Below are 19717 nucleotides of genomic sequence, written 5' to 3'. Positions count from 1 at the left end.
CCCAGCCACTGTCCCTAATGAGTACTGTAATTAGTCTCATAAATAATTGGCCTTACCCATGGGGTGTTTTAGTACAGACGCCTGCCAGGCTGATCTTCTCCGAGGTAACTTAAAGAGGTATCTGATAGTTCCATTCTTAGTGTTTTGGTGCTCGCGATAGCCGGAAGTTGCGTGCTTGGTGTTTTGCTGCTTGTGGCACTCTGGGGTTGTGTGCTTGGTGGTTTGGTGCTTCTGGCACACTGGGATTGTGTGCTTGGTGTTTTGCTGCTTTTGGTACTTTGGGATTAAGTGCTTGGTGTTTTGCTGCTTGTGGTACTCTGGGGTTGCATGCTTGGTGTTTTGCTGCTTGTGGTACTCTGGGGTTGCGTGCTTGGTGTTTTGCTGCTTGTGGTACTCTGGGGTTGCGTGCTTGGTGTTTTGCTGCTTGTGGTACTCTGGGGTTGCGTGCTTGGTGTTTTGCTGCTTGTGGTACTCTGGGGTTGCGTGCTTGGTGTTTTGCTGCTTGTGGTACTCTGGGGTTGCGTGCTTGGTGTTTTGCTGCTTGTGGTACTCTGGGGTTGCGTGCTTGGTGTTTTGCTGCTTGTGGTACTCTGGGGTTATCGCTTGGTGTTTTGCTGCTTGTGGTACTCTGGGGTTGCGTGCTTGGTGTTTTGCTGCTTGTGGTACTCTGGGGTTGCGTGCTTGGTGTTTTGCTGCTTGTGGTACTCTGGGGTTGCGTGCTTGGTGTTTTGCTGCTTGTGGTACTCTGGGGTTGCGTGCTTGGTGTTTTGCTGCTTGTGGTACTCTGGGGTTATCGCTTGGTGTTTTGCTGCTTGTGGTACTCTGGGGTTATCGCTTGGTGTTTTGCTGCTTGTGGTACTCTGGGGTTATCGCTTGGTGTTTTGCTGCTTATGGTTGAGTGCTTGGTGTTTTGCTGCTTGTGGTACTCTGGGGTTGTGTGCTTGGTGGTTTGCTGCTTGTGGTACTCTGGGGTTGTGTGCTTGGTGGTTTGCTGCTTTTGGTACTCTGGGATTAAGTGCTTGGTGTTTTGCTGCTTTTGGTACTCTGGGATTAAGCGCTTGGTGGTTTGCTGCTTATGGTTGAGTGCTTGGTGTTTTGCTGCTTGTGGTACTCTGGGGTTATCGCTTGGTGTTTTGCTGCTTATGGTTGAGTGCTTGGTGTTTTGCTGCTTGTGGTACTCTGGGGTTGTGTGCTTGGTGGTTTGCTGCTTTTGGTACTCTGGGATTAAGTGCTTGGTGTTTTGCTGCTTTTGGTACTCTGGGGTTAAGCGCTTGGTGTTTTGCTGCTTATGGTTGAGTGCTTGGTGTTTTGCTGCTTGTGGTACTCTGGGGTTAATTGCTTGGTGTTTTGCTGCTTGTAGTACTCTGGGGGTTAAGAGCTTGGTGTTTTAATGCTTGTGGTACTCTGGGGTTATGCAATTGGTGTTTTGATGCTTGTGGTACTCTGCGGTTACATGCTTGGAGTTTTTACACTTTTGGTACGCTGGGGTTGCTTGTTTGATGTGTTGGTACTTGCAATACTCTAGTGTTGCCTGCTTGGTATTTTGGAGCTTGTGGTACTCTGGGGGTGCATGCTTGGTATTTTGGAGCTTGTGGTACTCTGGGGGTGCATGCTTAGCGTTTTGGTGTTTGTGATACTTTGGGGTTGTGTGTTTGGTGAATGGAGCACATTTTATGTATTTATTTTTTTGTCTTGATAAGTAGGAGTTGCATGCACTCTTGGTGTTTTGAAGCTAGAGGTAGCTGGCAGTTGCTTGCTTGGTGTTGTGTTCGAAGTAGCAGGAGTTGCATGCTTGGTGTGTTGGTGCTGCATGCTTGGTGTGTTGGTGCTTGTGGTACTCTGGGTTGCATGCTTGGTGTTTTCGTACTTGTGGTACTCTGCTGTTGCAAATTAGCTTTTTTTTGTTTTGTTTTTTTGTTCTCTTGATATACCGGTCTTTCACGCTTGGTGTTTAGAAGCTGGAGGTAGCTGCCAGTTGCTTCCTTGGTGTTGTGGTGCTCGAAGTAGCAGGGGTTGCATGCTTGGTGCCTTGGTGGAGTTGCATGCTTAGTGTGTTGGTGCTTGTGGTACTCTGGGGTTGTGTGGTTGGTGTTTTTGTACTTGGGGTACTCTAGGGTTGCATGCTTGGTGCTTGTGGTACTCTGGGATTGCATGCTAGGTGTGTTGGTGCTTGTGGTGCTCTGGGATGCGTGCTTGGTGTGTTAGTGCTTGTGGTACTCTGGTGTTTCGTGCTTGGTGTTGTGGTGCTCGTGGTACTTGGGTGTTGCAAATTTGTTATTTTTTTTTTTTGTTCTCTTGAGAGTTTCATGCTAGGTGTTTAGAAGCTTGAGGTAGCTGGCAGTTGTGGTGCTCGAAGTTGCAGGGTTGCATGTTTGGGGTGTTGGTGCTTGTGGTACTCAGATGCAGCTTTTTTTTGTGCTCTTGGTAGGCAGGAGTTGCATGCACGCTTGATGTTTTGGTCCTCCGGGGTTACGTGCTTGGTGTGTTGGTGCTTGTGGTACTCTGATGTTGCAGGTGTGTTTTTTTCTTTTTCTTTTCTTGGTGCTCTTTATAGGCGGGAGTTGATTGCACGCTTGGTGTTTTGGTCTTCCAGGGTTGCGTGTTTGGGATGTTGGTACGTGTGGTACTCTGGGGTTTCGTGCTTGATGTTTTGGTGCATGTGGTATTCCGATACTGCAAGTTTGTGGGCTTTATTTTTATTGTGTGTGCTCTTGGTAGGCAGGAGTTGCATGCACGCTTGCTGTTTTGATCCTCCGGGGTGCTTGCGTGTTTGGGGTGTTGGTGCTTGTGGTACTCTGGGGTTGCGTGCTTGGTGTGTTGGTGCGTGTGGTACTGTGGGATGCTTGCACGCTTGGTGTTGTGAAGCTAGAGGTAGCTGACAGTTGCTCGCTTGGTGCTGTGGTGGGCAAAGTCGCAGGGGTTGCGTGCTTGGTGCTTTGGTGCCACTGCAGTAGTTTAATGGGGACGGTACTGTGGTGAGTACTGGCGTCATCCATTGACCGAGCAGTAGTGGAAGTACCATGTAGCTATAGAGAGCTCTTCCGGTTCGGCATTCTAGAAGTGCATGTCAACTCAGGCGACATGTTGGGTGATGGCCTTGAGAGCAAGGGCGAAGAAGTAGGGCTTAGTCCAGAGAAGCCAGTCCCTGACCGCTGCCTTCCTTGCATGTAGGCTTGGCCCGTTCCATGTGTCGCAGGAGGTTGGGTACAGCTTCAAGTGTCGCTGTTTTTTTTCTCTTTAAGGCTAGAGCAAGGCTCCTGTTGCACTGTCCGTACAGGAGATGTGTGGAACATTGTGCAGTATGTGGGAGTGCACTTAAGGTCGGCTCTGCAGAAGGATGCATTCTTCAGAAGAGTTGTGGGTGTGTACATTACACACCAACGTGTAATCATAAGTGTCGGGTTCCATCAGGCCGTCCTTTCTTTAGCAGAGTAACCTGGAAGCAGTCTGCTCTCTCAGCACAGACCCCGAAGGCACCTGGGCAGGGCTTCAGCTACTCCTGAAAGCACCGGAATTACTGCATCTCCTTCCTGCCCGCATGTGGCGGGTCCTCTCCAGAGGTGCCTCTCTCGGGGTTTCTATCTCCATCACGTGAACTCTTGGAAAGCCAGGCTTCCCTCTTCTGCACAGGTGGGCTCGGTGAGGCACTCTACGTGCCTTGCCTTTAGCAGTGCTAAAATATACATTGTGTTACTCCCGGCAGGGCAATGCCTTGGATGCTCTGGTGGGGATCATCCCGCAGGAGTATCTCCAGATCCTTCGCCTGGAAGTGGAGCTGTGGTCTCTGAACGTCTAAAGACAGAAACGGGACCGTGCTGCCCGGAGGACGCTGTCCCCCTGCCGTGAGAGAGATAAAGCACCTCGTCCATCCACCTTACAGCGGCGCTGTCCCCTCTAGGAGCCTTGGCTCTCGTTAGCACTATGTGCAGCGGTCAGCAGTGTGGTCTGTCCCTGCTGCTCATGGGCGAGAGCGGGGCACGGTCTCTAGGAGGGCTGCAGTAATGATAAATCACACATTATGCTTCCAAAAGCTGACACACTCTGATGTCACGTGTGGCGCCAGGAAACTTTGCTTGAAATAGATAAGACGTGACTCTTAACTCACCCGTCCTGCTCTACTCAGGTGGGCTGATGGAAATGGTGCGCCTAGGCTCTTGTGAGCAGTAGTTTCTTGATTTTCATTTATTTAGTGTATTGCTGTTTGTCATATGTAATATGTACTGATACCCTCAAAGTCTGCTGCGGACTATGGCGCATTCTCCAATCTAAGCTTTAGATTGTGAATTGCAGTGCGTTTAATATGGGTTTACTGAATGGTTTGTTGTGAATAGACAAGGTAGGTCCGCATTGTTTTGAAAGCACTGGGATGCTTGAGGCAGAACATCTTGCAGCAGTTGCTTTGACTGTCCTCCTACCTGGCAGAGTCCTCGTATGTGACAACATGATGCTCTTGGAGTCCTTGTCTTTGACCCTCAAGGCGCTTTAAAACCCGCAGAGCACACTGAGTGCCACACTACCTTGGATTCTTGTGGCCTCCAAATCAATGAACCTTTGTTGGAGGCCTCAGTTTTAGCTCTGTCCCACAGGGCATGATGGCTTCGTCTGTGCCACGGATTTACCCGAGACCTAACAGCACCTCCTGTATCTCTGTGAGCACGACGGGTCAAGGGAGCAGGGCCTGACACGGGAGCGGGCAGACCCGGTGTGCAGATGTAAATTTATTATGAACTTCTGAAAAAGTATAAGTACGAATTTATAGATCCTACCAGGAGCAGGATGTTAGAAGATACTCGGCCTAAGTCTCTAAGCCACCCCTCACCTAAAAGCCCCAGAGAATTGCCCTGTTCCATGACCCCACAGAGAGCACCACATTAAATAACCTTAAAGGAGACCTCAGCCAGCAGGCACCGCAGAACGACACGTAACCCACCTCTTGTGAAAAAAGACACCAGCCGAGAACTCAGCCCTCTCCAAAACCGTGAAATAAGAACTCCAAGCAACCTCTGAGCACTTCATCCACACATGGATCTTCCCCTTGTCCGCACGGGACGTATACACCGCTCACCCTGTCCGCACGGGACGTATACACCGCTCACCCTGTCCGCACGGGACGTATACACCGCTCACCCTGTCCGCACGGGACGTATACACCGCTCACCCTGTCCACACGGGACATATACACCTCTTTCCCTGTCCACACGGGACCCCTGTTCACGCCTCATGGACCCAGCAAGACAGATGTGTTTCTTAAACATCCCGCTAACCAATGTGCAAATTACATTGTCACCAAGTTGCCAGTTGGGCTGTGTCAGAGTTTCATCACTTGTGCTGTTTTTTCCTCCACAAGTGATTTTTATGAAGGTTAATGTATCTTTGTTGTTCTTTTTGCAGAACGGAGATGTTTGTATTTCTATCCTGCATCCTCCTGTGGATGATCCTCAGAGTGGAGAGCTGCCGTCTGAAAGGTGGAACCCTACCCAGAATGTCAGGTGAGGGCTGTCGCTTGGAAGTGGGGTTGCTAGAGATACCTTTTAGCATGATTCTTCTTAGCAGAGGTCTCCCCCTGGCCTTCTGCCTAAGGGAGTGGCTGATTGGTCAGTGTGTTGCCGGATCACAGACCGCCCCTTGTCATCACTCCCCTTTAGAACTGAATGCTCCTCGAGGACTTAACTTCTTCGTTGTACTCTGCTGCTGTGCTCAGTGTCTGCTTTTACAGCCCACAGGCCTAGAAAAATCATACAAATGTTACTAGACCTGCAGGTCGAGTAACTTGAATAATCTACTCAACCATAACTGTAACATACTTAACCTGTAACTTGGTCACAATGTGTGATCTAAGTCAAATATTTTAGTTTACAAAGTGGCCTTTTTCTTCATTGGCATATATGAGGGTGCCTTCAAATATGTGAGCTTAGCATTTCTGCTGTACAAAAAACATCTTTGTTTGATTAAATAGACTAAACGTTTGCTTCATGTATAAAATAATCTAGCCCACATATAGGGAACACATGATCCATTACTTGCCTCTTAGTTTACTAATAGCATTGCCATCAGGGAAGGAGTTTCTCAGTTTATCTTTAAACACTCACTGTTAATGAATATATTACTAAAGCTTGATGTGGTTGCACACTGTTATTTACAAACAGAACATTTCCAAGAAATGTCCAAAACCCTTCCTCCTAACTTGCAGGTTTACTGATAAAACTATGCAATGTATTAACATTCTGGGAAAATTGGGTTTCAGAAAACATGTTCGATGGCATGTGTAGCTGTAGGTACACATGATTTGCATAAGTCCGCCATCAAGTTTTGGGCTCGGAGTGTTGGAAGTTGTTTTTGTTTAAATCTTTTTGAGTCACAAGATCGAGTGACTCCTCCTCTCGATATTGCGCATGAGCATTGAGTCCTTTGTTAGATTGTTTTCCAGCAGATGGGTGAGGTAAGGAGTGTGTGTTTGTGTGTCTGGGTGTGTGTGTGTATATATGTGTTCGATGGCATGTGTAGCTGCATATACACATGCTGTGCACATCCCGCCATCTGGTGTTGGGCTCGGAGTGTTACAAGTTGTTTTTCTTCGAAGAAGTCTTTTCGAGTCACAAGACCGAGGGACTCCTCCCATTTCGGCTCCATTGCGCATGGGCGTCGACTCCATCTTAGATTGTTTTTTTTCTGCCATCTGGTTCGGACGTGTTCCTTTTCGCTCCGTGTTTCGGGTCGGAAAGTTAGTTAGAATCTCGGAAAAATCGTCTGTATTGTTTGTGTTCGGTATCGGGTTAGTTACACCAGATCGACACCGACTTTTGACGAGCTCCGGTGGCCCTTTGGGGTTTTTTCGATCCCCCGTCGGGCCTGGTCGGCCCGGCCACGTGTCTCTTCAAGGCTGATGGAACGGACCCCATTCCGCTTCTGCCCAAAATGCCATAACAAGTATCCATATACAGATCAGTATCTGGTCTGTAACTTGTGTTTGTCGCCGGAACACAAGGAAGATACTTGTGAAGCCTGTCAAGCGTTTCGGTCCAGGAAGACACTAAGAGACCGAAGAGCAAGGAGACTGAAAATGGCGTCGGCGCCGACACGACAAGAGCGTTTCGAGGAGGAGGAAGAAACATTCTCCATCCAGGAATCTGACTCGGATGAGATCGATCCCGAAGAAACGCCGAAAACCGTGAGTAAGACGTCGAAACACAAAACTCACGAAAAAACCACTTAAGCCCAGAGGACGCCACCGCCAACAGGCCATGGCTTAACCCGAAAAATAGGTGACCTATCATCGGCACTGAAAAAGGGAACGCTGGTGGCGAAGTCATCCGACTCCGGTCGAGATACCGCCACACAGCAATCTCGGGCCCGAGATAGTGGCTCCGAGCAGGTTCGGCACCGAGATAGCGGCACCGAAATGGGTCGGCACCGAGCGACCACGACGCCGAAAGTAAAAAAGGTTTAGTCGGAACCGAAAAAAGCAGCCGAAAAGGTTTCGATACCGAAACATCCGGCCACGGAACCGAAAACAAGTTCCTACACTGAGGAACAAGGACTGTCCACACAAATGAAGACACATAGATTTGGACAGGAATTGGAAACAATAGAGCCAGACTATACACAAAGAAGGCTCCATATCCAAAAAGAAACAGGGAAGATCAGTACTCTCCCTCCGATTAAAATGAAACGCAAACTTGCCTTTCAAGAAAAAGACAAGCAGCCACAGGCAAAGGTGGCTAAACAAGTAACCCCGCCACCATCTCCACAATGCTCTCCGCAACCATCACCGGTAGCCACTCCACCAATGATGCAATCCCCAACTCATACAGGAATGAGTCAAGATGACCCTGACGCATGGGACCTTTATGATGCACCAGTGTCAGATAATAGTCCTGAATGTTATCCAGCTAGACCGTCGCCACCAGAGGATAGTACAGCCTACGCACAGGTGGTGTCGAGAGCAGCGGCATTTCATAATGTCAGCCTGCATGCTGAGCCCATTGAAGACGACTTTCTTTTTAACACACTGTCGTCCACACACAGCCAGTATCAAAGTCTTCCTATGCTACCCGGAATGCTAAAACACTCCAAACAAGTGTTTAAAGAGCCTGTAAAAGGAAGGGCCATTACTCCAAGGGTGGAGAAAAAATATAAACCGCCACCAACAGACCCCGTGTAAATCACACAACAGCTAACACCGGACTCAGTTGTAGTAGGGGCAGCGCGCAAAAGAGCGAACTCACATACTTCAGGGGATGCACCACCTCCAGATAAAGAAAGTCGAAAATTCGACGCAGCAGGCAAGAGGGTGGCGGCACAAACAGCAAACCAGTGGCGTATTGCCAATTCACAGGCTTTGTTGGCCAGATACGATAGGGCCCATTGGGACGAAATGCAACACTTTATAGAACATTTGCCCAAGGAGTTCCAAAAGAGAGCGCAGCAGGTAGTAGAAGAAGGACAGAGTATCTCCAACAATCAGATACGGTCAGCAATGGATGCTGCAGACACAGCTGCTAGAACTGTCAACACAGCAGTAACAATAAGGAGACATGCATGGCTGTGTACATCAGGATTTAAACCAGAAATACAGCAAGCTGTGCTGAATATGCCATTCAACGGACAGAAGTTGTTTGGGCCGGAGGTGGACACTGCGATCGAAAAACTTAAGAAAGACACTGACACTGACACGGCCAAAGCCATGGGCGCACTCTACTCCCCACAGAGCAGAGGCACATTTCGAAAAACACAGTTTAGAGGGGGGTTTCGAGGACAAAGCACAGAACCCACAACCTCACAAACAAGACCCACATACCAGAGCCAGTATCAGCGGGGACGTTTTCGGGGACAATATAAAGGGGGACAATTCCAAAAGAATAGAGGAAAGTTCCAAAGTCCCAAAACTCCTCAACACAAGCAGTGACTTCCAAGTCACACATCCCCAACACATAACATCTGTGGGGGGGGGGAGACTAACCAAGTTTTACAAACATTGGGAGGAAATAACAGACACTTGGGTCCCAGCAATTATCCAGCATGGTTATTGCATAGAATTTCTCAAATTCCCTCCAAACGTCCCACCGAAAACACACAATATGTCAAAACAACATATAGATCTTCTAGGACTAGAAGTTCAGGCATTGCTACAAAAAGAAGCAATAGAATTAGTACCAAACCAACAAAAAGGGACAGGAGTTTACTCTCTGTACTTTCTCATACCCAAAAAAGACAAGAGTCTGAGACCTATACTAGATCTCAGAACATTAAATACCTACATCAAATCAGATCACTTTCACATGGTGACATTACAGGACGTAATCCCACTGCTCAAACAACAAGACTACATGACAACACTAGACCTAAAGGATGCATATTTCCATATACCGATACATCCTTCACACAGAAAGTACCTAAGGTTTGTATTCCAAGGGGTACATTACCAGTTCAAGGTGTTGCCATTCGGAATAACAACTGGGCCAAGAGTTTTTACAAAATGCCTAGCAGTAGTAGCTGCACATATCAGAAGGCAGCAAATACATGTGTTCCCGTACGTAGACGATTGGTTAGTCAAAACCAACACGCTAAAACGGTGTTCACAACACACGAAGTACGTCATAGAAATCCTCCACAATCTAGGTTTCTCAATCAACTACACAAAGTCACACCTTCTGCCGTGTCAAACACAGCAATACTTAGGGGCGACAATCAACACAGCAAAAGGGATTGCCACTCCAAGCCCACAAAGGGTTCAAGCATTTCACAATGTAATAAAGACCATGTATCCAAAACAAAAGATACAAGTCAAAATAGTGATGAAACTACTAGGCATGATGTCCTCATGCATAGCCATTGTCCCGAACGCAAGGTTGCATATGCGGCCCTTACAACAGTGCCTAGCATCACAATGGTCACAGGCACAGGGTCATCTTCTAGATCTGGTGTTGGTAGACCGCCAAACATACATCTCGCTTCTATGGTGGAACAGTATAAATTTAAACCAAGGGTGGCCTTTCCAAGACCCAGTGTCACAATATGTAATAACAACAGATGCCTCCATGATAGGGTGGGGAGCACACCTCAATCAACACAGCATCCAAGGACAATGGGACACTCCGCAAAAACAGTTTCACATAAATCACTTAGAACTACTGGCAGTATTTCTAGCGCTAAAAGCATTTCAACCCATAATAAGCCACAAACACATTCTTGTCAAAACAGACAACATGACAACAATGTATTACCTAAACAAACAGGGAGGGACACACTCAACACAGTTGTGTCTCCTGGCACAAAAAATATGGCATTGGGCGATTCACAACCACATTCGCCTAATAGCACAATTTATTCCAGGAATTCAGAACCAGTTAGCAGACAATCTCTCTCGGGATCACCAACAGATCCACGAATGGGAGATTCACCCCCAAATACTAAACAAATATTTCCAGAATTGGGGAACACCACAAATGGATCTAGTTGCAACAAAGGAAAACGCAAAATGACAAAACTTCGCATCCAGGTACCCACAAGATCAGTCTCAGGGCAATGCGTTATGGATGAGCTGGTCAGGGATATTTGCTTACGCTTTTCCCCCTCTCCCACTCCTTCCATATCTGGTAAACAAATTGAGTCAAAACAAACTCAAACTCATACTGATAGCGCCAACATGGGCAAGACAACCTTGGTACACAACACTACTAGACCGCTCTGTAGTGCCTCATGTCAAACTACCAAACAGACCAGATCTGTTAACACAACACAAACAACAGATCAGACATCCAAATCCAGCATCTCTGAATCTAGCAATTTAGCTCCTGAAGTCCTAGAATTCGGACACTTAGACCTTACACAGGAATGTATGGAGGTCATAAAACAAGCTAGAAAACCTACCACTAGACATTGCTATGCAAATAAGTGGGAAAGATTTTTTTATTACTGCCATAATAATCAAATTCAACCCTTACACGCTTCTGCCAAAGACATCGTAAGTTACTTACTACATTTGCAAAAGTCAAAGCTAGCTTTCTCTTCCATAAAGATACATCTTACCGCAATTTCAGCTTACCTGCAAATTACGCACTCAACCTCACTATTTAGGATACCAGTCATAAAAGCGTTTATGGAAGGACTAAAGAGAATTACACCACCAAGAACACCACCAGTTCCTTCATGGAACCTCAACATTGTCTTAACACAACTCATGGGTCCACCTTTTGAGCCCATGCACTCTTGTGAAATGCAATACTTAACATGGAAAGTTGCATTTTTAATTGCCATCACATCTCTAAGAAGAGTGAGTGAAATTTAAGCATTTACCATACAAGAACCATTTATTCAAATACACAAGCATAAAGTAGTTCTACGGACAAATCCTAAATTTTTACCAAAAGTTATATCACCGTTCCACTTGAATCAAACAGTAGAATTACCAGTGTTCTTCCCACAGCCAGACTCTGTAGCTGAAAGAGCACTACATACATTAGACATCAAAAGAGCGTTAATGTACTACATTGACAGAACAAAACTAATTCGAAAAACAAAACAATTATTTGTTGCTTTCCAAAAACCTCATACAGGTAATCCAATTTCTAAACAAGGCATTGCTAGATGGATAGTTAAGTGTATTCAAACCTGCTATCTTAAAGCAAAGAGAGAACTGCCTATTACACCAAAGGCACACTCAACCAGAAAGAAAGGTGCTACCATGGCCTTTCTAGGAAATATTCCAATGACCGAAATATGTAAGGCAGCAACATGGTCTACGCCTCATACATTTACCAAACACTACTGTGTAGATGTGTTAACGGCACAACAAGCCACAGTAGGTCAAGCAGTACTACGAACATTGTTTCAAACAACTTCAACTCCTACAGGCTGAACCACCGCTTTTGGGGAGATAACTGCTTACTAGTCTATGCACAGCATGTGTATCTGCAGCTACACATGCCATCGAACGGAAAATGTCACTTACCCAGTGTACATCTGTTCGTGGCATGAAACGCTGCAGATTCACATGCGCCCTCCCGCCTCCCCGGGAGCCTGTAGCCGTTAAGAAGTTGATCTTGAACATTTGTAAATTTGAAAATATATTACTTTAAACTACATTATGTATATTACTCCATTGCATGGGCACTATTACTAGCATACACAACTCCTACCTCACCCTCTGCGGGGGAAAACAATCTAAGATGGAGTCGACGCCCATGCGCAATGGAGCCGAAATGGGAGGAGTCGCTCAGTCTCGTGACTCGAAAAGACTTCTTCGAAGAAAAACAACTTGTAACACTCCGAGCCCAACACCAGATGGCGGGATGTGCACAGCATGTGAATCTGCAGCGACTAATGCCACGAACAGATGTACACTGGGTAAGTGACATTTTCCATATGTGTGTGTGTGTGTGTATATGTGATATATATATATATATATATATATATATATATATATATATATATATAAAATAATAGAAAAGGTTGTCCATGCAGTGCATATACATATGTCCAATAATTGTCATACAACAACCACAGGCTTCCGGGGAGATGGGAGGGCGCATGTGAATCTACAGCATGACATGCCATGACCAGATGTCTACTGGGTAAGTGACATTTTTCCTTCAATGGCATGTGTGGCTGTAGATACACATGCTGTGCATAGACTGTAAAGCAGTCCTCTCCCAGTAAGCGTGGCTATCCTGTAGGAGTCGGAGTAATTTTAAAAAGTGTCCTGAGCACTGCCTAGCCAACATTTGCTTGTTGATGAGGTAAAATATCTACACAGTAGTGGTTAATGAATGGTTGTGATGTAGGTAACAAGTTTGAATACACTTGACTATCCATCTAGCTATCCCGTTTTTTGAGATTGGGTTGCCTTTGTGAGGCATTGAAAATGCTATAAAAAGTTTTTTGGATTTTGTAAAACTTTTAGTCCTATCAATATAATACATAAGAGCTCTTTTAACTTCTAGCAACACCTCGCGCAAACAAACTCTGTAGAACACCTACAATTACTAAATCGGCAAGTGCAAGCTCTCCTTCAAAAAGAGGCAATAGAAATAGCCCCAGTTCATCAGAGAGTAACAAGAGTGTATTCACTCTACTTCCTTATTCTCAAAAGGGACAGATCACTGCGACCAATACAGGATCTCCGACCGTTAAATCGCTACATTTTATCAGAACATTTCCATATGGGAACTCTCCAAGACCTAATACCTCTATTACAACAAGGAGACTTCATGTCTGCACTGGATTTAAAGGATGCATATTTCCATATCCTAATACATCTATCCCACAGAAAATGTTTCAGATTTGTAATACAGGGAAGACATTATCAGTTCGAAGTACTCCCTTTTGGAGTAGCAACTGCACCTCATGTATTCACGAAATGCCTGGCGGTAGTTGCAGCAGATCTACGCAGGCAGAGCATTCATGTCTTTACGTATCTGGACGATTGGCTAATCAAGTCCAATTCACTCCCGCTGTGCTTTCAGCACACCCCAACACTTCATTTTCGCCAGCTAGGTTATATCCTCAACATACAACTCTTTACAGTTGTCACACCTATCTCAGACAGTCTGGCATTGGGCAGTTCAATATCAGATTCACTTGTTAGTAGAACACCTCCCATGGATGGACAATGACTTTAACGACCTGCACAGCAGGATGCGGCAACAAGTCCACAAATAGGAACTCCATCCTCGAGTCCTCTATGGATTAACTAACTGGTCAGGGATATTTGCCTGCGCTTTTCCACCACTCCCCTTTCCATTTGTGGTGAGGCAGCTCAGGCAGATCTTTTTCTCATTCTAGTAGCTCCCACTTGGGCACGTCAACTGTGGTTCAGAACCCTACTCGAACTGTCCGTAGTTCCCCGTGAGAAGCTCCCCCTAGGTCCTGACCTTCTCACTCAGAAATCAGGCACCCAAGTCCCAGAGATCTCAATCTTGTGATTTGGCTCCTGAAGTCCTAGAGTTTAGATATTTGAACTTACCTACAGAATGCATGATGATTCCTAAAGAAGCACGTAGGCCTACAACTAGAGTATGCTATGCTGCTAAATGGAAAAGATTTGTTTTCTATTTTCAAAACAAACATTGACCCCTTCAACGCAACTATTCAAAATATTGTTTGCTCTTTGCTTCATTCACACACTTGTGGGTTAGCGTACACATCAATACGACCACACCTGGCTGCGGTAGCTGCTTATCTATAAAGTAGACAGCACTTATCACTGTTCAGGATACCTGTGATTAAGGTATTTACGAAAGGCCTTAAAAGAATAATTCCCGGCACTGATCTCCATGCATGGCTCACAGTGTGCTTCAATCCTGAGCTCTGCCACCCCTACCAGTTAAGGATTAGAACAGTGAAGAAGGGTTTAGAGCACCTCTTTCCTGCACGCCCTCATCTTCTTCGGTGTCTGATCACTTATGGCTGCACATGGTGACAGAGTGCCTCTTGATGAAGTCCGGCCCTACCTGGTGGCCTTCGCCATCTTCAGGATGTATAGGAAAGCAAACTCTTTTAAACTTCGAGTCAGGCAAGGTGGGCTTAGACATTCGTTGTTTTAAGGCAGATCAGTGAGGAACTCTTTGCATTTACGTTTAACTGTAACTTGGTTTGTAAAACCATTCCAACTGCATTAAATTCTCCATGCACAGCAGCGTTACACTGGATATTTGAAATGATGTCTATTGAGGGCACCTGGTTGGCTGATCACTGAAGACACATTTTTATAATCTCCTCGACATCTAACTTTGGTCTGATATTCAGGGTACAAGAAGTAAAAGCCTGATTCCTTGCACACATTCCAATACTCTAACATCCCCTGCCTTCTGTCTGTCCCCCAGAACCATCCTGCTTAGTGTCATCTCTTTACTGAATGAGCCAAATACCTTCTCGCCAGCAAACGTAGATGCCTCAGTCATGTACAGGAAGTGGAAGGACAGCAAAGGCCGCGATCGCGAGTATGCAGACATCATTAGGTGAGGCAAGCAACAAACTCTGCTAGATGCAGGGCACGGTCAGTATGGTGGTTGTCTAGTACTTTTCTTTATCACATTTTGTTGGTATGTGTTGTCGACTTAAGTATTCAAAGCGATTAATTCTTGCGTTACACATTCATGGAAGTGCAGGCATCCTTGTATGCAGACCAGTTTTAGAAATGGGGTTTCTGGTTGTGTAGGGTACGCACCTTAGCGAGGCAGAGCCCAACACTCTAGTCCGGGTGAGTAAGTTACACACCAACGATAACCTGTGCTCACCCCCTGGTAGCTTGGCACAGAGCCGTCGGGCTTATCCTCGGAGGTTATGTGTAAAGTAATTGCGCAACACTCACCAGTGACACAATAAATACACCACAAAAGAGACTGCACTAAGGGTTATGCAAAAATATGTCCTATATTGTAGTTAGCCTTAGTCCAAAGTCATTAAACGTCATACACATTGGGCATGTGGTGCAATTCTTGAATAATATTACCCTGAGGATGTACAGCCAGGTAGTAGGGTTTAGAAATGCTGTGCATATCATGCCAACACAGAATTTATACTAGTTGTCCAGGTCCTTATTGGCCCCACCCAACATGCATTTGCAACCATCGGGGCATGTAATACAATATTCACACACAGACTGCTAAGTGTCCCCGCAGGCAACTTAGTATCAGTGCAGTGAAATACACACACTTCATCCCAGGGCACCATAGATCCTTGAGCGGATATCCTGAGCTGGCAAATTCATTTTTCTAGAAAGTACACACATGCAGCATAACTGCGCAGGTTAGATCAGAAAGAAACGCATGGGTCTCTGAAGACTGCCACCAATGCCCCTGCGATCCTTAGCTCCGCACCTTGCATGGGATCGCACTGGTGGGGCCAGAGAAGGGGGCACACACTGAGTTATAATGGGGGGAGGAGGGAGGCACAGCCAAACAAGCAGACCCAATGCCAGTTCCTCCCGACTGTACCCCAGTACCTTGAACGGGAGGGTGGCAGGTCAGGGAGCAGCTGGTAGAAGGGCAACTAGAAGAAAAGCAATCCAGTGAGTTATTTATGCCACCCAACAGCAGCAGGTGGCAGGGCAGCAACTGAAGAGCTGCCCCGATGAGTCTTTTATGCAGTCCAGCAGTTCTTCTGACAGAGGTGCAGTCCCAGTTCCAAAAGTGCGCTCTCAAATTCATGGGGTCAAAGCCCCTCTACTTATACTCCAGATTCCCTGTTTCTAGAAGGGGAGAAGTTTCCAGCAAAGTCTGACCAGTTCTAGGGGTTTTCCTTGTGCCCTACTTTGGCTCCACACATTTAGTCTGGGTTAAACAAGCCCTTTGTGTGAAGGCAGGACACAGCCTATACAAATGTAAGTGCGTCCCGCCTCCCTTTCGCCCAGCCCAGGAAGACTATCGGTATGCAGATGCACCCATCCTCTCCTGTGTGATGGCTGTCTGGAAAGTAAGCACAAAGTGTAGCTGCCACTCTGCCCTAGACGTGGATTGGAGTCATGCTGCAAAGCACTAGATTTAGAAGCACAGAGAAATACCCACTTTCCAAAAGTGGCAATTATAAAATACCAATGTAAAATCCACTGACACCAGTAAGCAGGATTTCTCACGATCATTCCAAACATGCCCACGCTACTCCTTCAAGATAAGAAATGACCACTTGGGTATATAGAAGGGAATTCCCAATGTAAACCTATGGGAGGAGCGGCACTCACTGCAGTGAAAAACAAAATAGACTGTCACTACTAGGACATATAACACATAGAAATATATGTCCTACCTTTTACATACATACCCTGCCCGTAGGGCTATCTAGGGCCTACCTTAGGGGTGACTTAGGTGTAGTAAAAAAAAAAGGAAGTTTAGTCTTTGGCAGGTAGTTTGACTTGCCAATCAGTGTGCCAGTAAACTGTGCATGCAGGTCCTGTAGTGGCAGGCTTGAAACAAGTTTGAAAGGCTTTTTCTGTGGGTGGTGCAATCAGTGCCGAAGGACAACTATTAGCATTTAATTCACAGGCTCTGGGGTATATGGTGTACCAATTTACAAGGGACTTACAGGTAAATGAAATAAGCCAAACTGGTGTAAACCAATTATACCAAGTTTTAGGACTGATTATAAGTGGTAAAGTGCCCAGAGTCCTAAAGCCACCAAAAAGAGGGTCTGAAAAATTAGAAGAGAAAGGCAGAAAGTTTGGGGATAACCCTGCAGAAGGTTCCATTTCCAACCACCAGGTACAGCTCATTCGGCGCTGCAGGCTTACCCATACTCATGACAAGTACAGCCACATTAGACTTGCAGCCCAAACAGCTCATAGATCTATCCGCACAAGACTTGCCGCACAGACAGCAGTGCGTAGGTCTGTCCGCATAAGACTTGCAGTACAGACAGGAACACCTCGTAGGTCTTTCCACTCTAGAATTGCATCACAGACAACAGCGGGAAGGTTTAGCCACACTAGACCTGCACCCCAGGCAGCGCGCGTAGGTCTGTCTGCACAAAACTTACCGCACAGGCAGCAGCGCACAGCTCTGTCGACTCAAGGCTTGCAGCAGCGCTTAGGTCTGTCCACACAAGACTTACAGCACAGGCAGAAGGAGCACTTAGGTCTCTTCACACACAACAGCAGCCCAGGCAGCAGCAGCGCATAGGTCTATCTGTACAACAATTACAGCACAGGCAGCAGCAGCACACGGGTCTATCCGCACAAGACTTGCGGCCCAAGGAGCAGCAGTGCATAAGTCCTATTCACACAAGACTTGCAGCACAAGCAGCAGCACTGTGTAGCTCTCTCCACAAGACCTGCAGCCAAGGCAGCAGTGCATAGGTCTATCCGTACTGGTCTTGCAGCTGAGGCAGCAGCAGCATGTAGGTTTATCCACAAAAGACTTGCAGCACAGACGGCAGCAGCGTGTAGGTCTGTCCACATGACTTACATCCCAAACAGCAGTGGGCAGGTCTATCTTCACAACACTGCAGCAAAGACAGCAGGGCATAGGTCTGTCCGCACTAGACTTGCAGCCCAAGCAGCAGTGCGTGGATCTATCCACACAAGACTTGCAGCTCAGGCAGCTGCAACGCTTAGGTCTCTTCACACAGGACTTGTGGCCCAAGCAGCAGTAGCGCTTGGGTCTCTTCACACAAGACAGCAGCCAAGGCAGCAGCAGCACTTAGGTCTGTCTACTCAAGACTTGCAGCCTAGGCAACATCAAAGCGTAGGTCTATTGCCAAGACTTGCAGCACAGACAGCAGCAGCACCTAGGTCTCTCAACACAAGACTTGCAGCACAGGCAGTAGCACTGCATAGGTCTATCCACACGACTTGTAGCCCAGGCAGCAGCACGTAGATTTATCCACACAAGACTTGCATCCCATGCAGCAGCAGCACATCGGTCTATCCAGGCAAGACTTGCAGCACAGTTAGCGTGTAAGTCTTTCCACGCAAGACTTGCGGCACATGCAGCAGCACGTAGGTCTGTCTGCACTATATTTGCAGCACAGGTGGCAGCAGCGCGTAGGTCTATCCGATCAAGACTTGCAGCACAGACGCCAGCAGCACGTAGCTGCCCACGCAAGACTTGCAGCACAGACAGCAGCATCACTTCGGTCTCTTCACAAAAGACTTGCAGTAGCACTGCATAGGTCTATCCACACATGACTTTCAGCACAAGACTTGCAGCACAGGCAGCAACACCACGTAGATCAATCCATGCAAGATTTGCAGCCCAGGCAGCAGCATATAGGTCTATCCACCCAAGACTTTCAGCACAGTTTACATGTAGGTCTGTCCACACAAGACTTGCAGCACAGAAAGCAGCGAGTAGGTCTGTCAGCACAAGACTAGCAGCACAGAAAGCAGCAGCTCATTGGTTGGTATGTCGTGCTTTCCCTGTAGCAGTCGCCCATCTGACATACTGTCTGTCTCTGCTCCTCACAGAGGGGCGATTAATACATGTCTGAGTTGTACCCTGGCTGTCTGAGGTGGTACACATGAGGGGGCTCACGCCCTGGCTCCTCCATGTTTCGTTTGCTTCTCGTGCTATCTACCCACATTTGCATATCTATGCGGAGGAGCTCTCTGTGAAACCAGCACACACTGTGCATTGCTGCTTCAATTGAGCACCAGTCTTGTGCCGGAAAACCCATTCCTAACTCTTGTTAAACATCTATCAACACTTGCGGCTTTTCATCCAAACCCACCTTGAAAAGGAGACGGAAGCTCATGTGACTTGGCTGTCTAATGGATGCTTAAGTGAGCTTTGCCCATGTGCTTTGTGCACCAGGCTTCAGGTGGCCTGAGATTCATGGTGAACTTGTACTGAAATGTCTAATTGTAAGATAAATATGCACAGGCTGTGTATGCTGCGCCAAAGAAAAAAAGAAAACTGGTAAAGAGGCTCTCTAGAAAATCTTCTGATTGCCTTTCAGTCTCAGATTCTCATTATGCAGCACTTGGGAATTATGGGTTGGTATAAATGCAGGTTCCAGGTCTGTGCCCGTTTACTGTTGTTACCTTATGTAGATTTCAAAAAGTGCGGACTTTTTGTTTGGTGCAGCTTAGAATTCATGAAACAAATAGTGATGAGAGCAGTTAAACCTGTCACCTGGCTGTGCCCTTAAGGCTTTGTGATGATGCTCTTGTGTGGCGATCTGCACCCATGCTGTGGTATTTGCACAGTGAAGGGGTCTTGAGACCCTCTGTGGCGAGTGCAGGTAAAGGCTATTTCTTGGTGTGAAGCTGATATTTTTGACCCAG

General features: G+C 46.7%; 1 protein-coding gene across 1 annotated transcript in view; it reads left to right on the top strand.

Annotated features, from left to right (window-relative positions):
• Positions 1-19717, top strand: part of CDC34 (cell division cycle 34, ubiqiutin conjugating enzyme) — a 34602-nt gene that overhangs the window by 13568 nt on the left and 1317 nt on the right. Inside the window, exons 3-4 of the mRNA XM_069215758.1 lie at positions 5392-5489; positions 14823-14957. Of these exons, the coding sequence (XP_069071859.1) occupies positions 5392-5489; positions 14823-14957 (233 nt within the window). The remainder of the gene's footprint in view (positions 1-5391; positions 5490-14822; positions 14958-19717) is intronic.

The sequence above is a fragment of the Pleurodeles waltl genome, chromosome 12 (genome assembly GCF_031143425.1).
Source record: "Pleurodeles waltl isolate 20211129_DDA chromosome 12, aPleWal1.hap1.20221129, whole genome shotgun sequence".
NCBI lineage: Eukaryota > Metazoa > Chordata > Amphibia > Caudata > Salamandridae > Pleurodeles > Pleurodeles waltl.
Note: the sequence above shows the minus strand (reverse complement) of the source record. Positions and strands in the feature narration are given on the sequence as shown.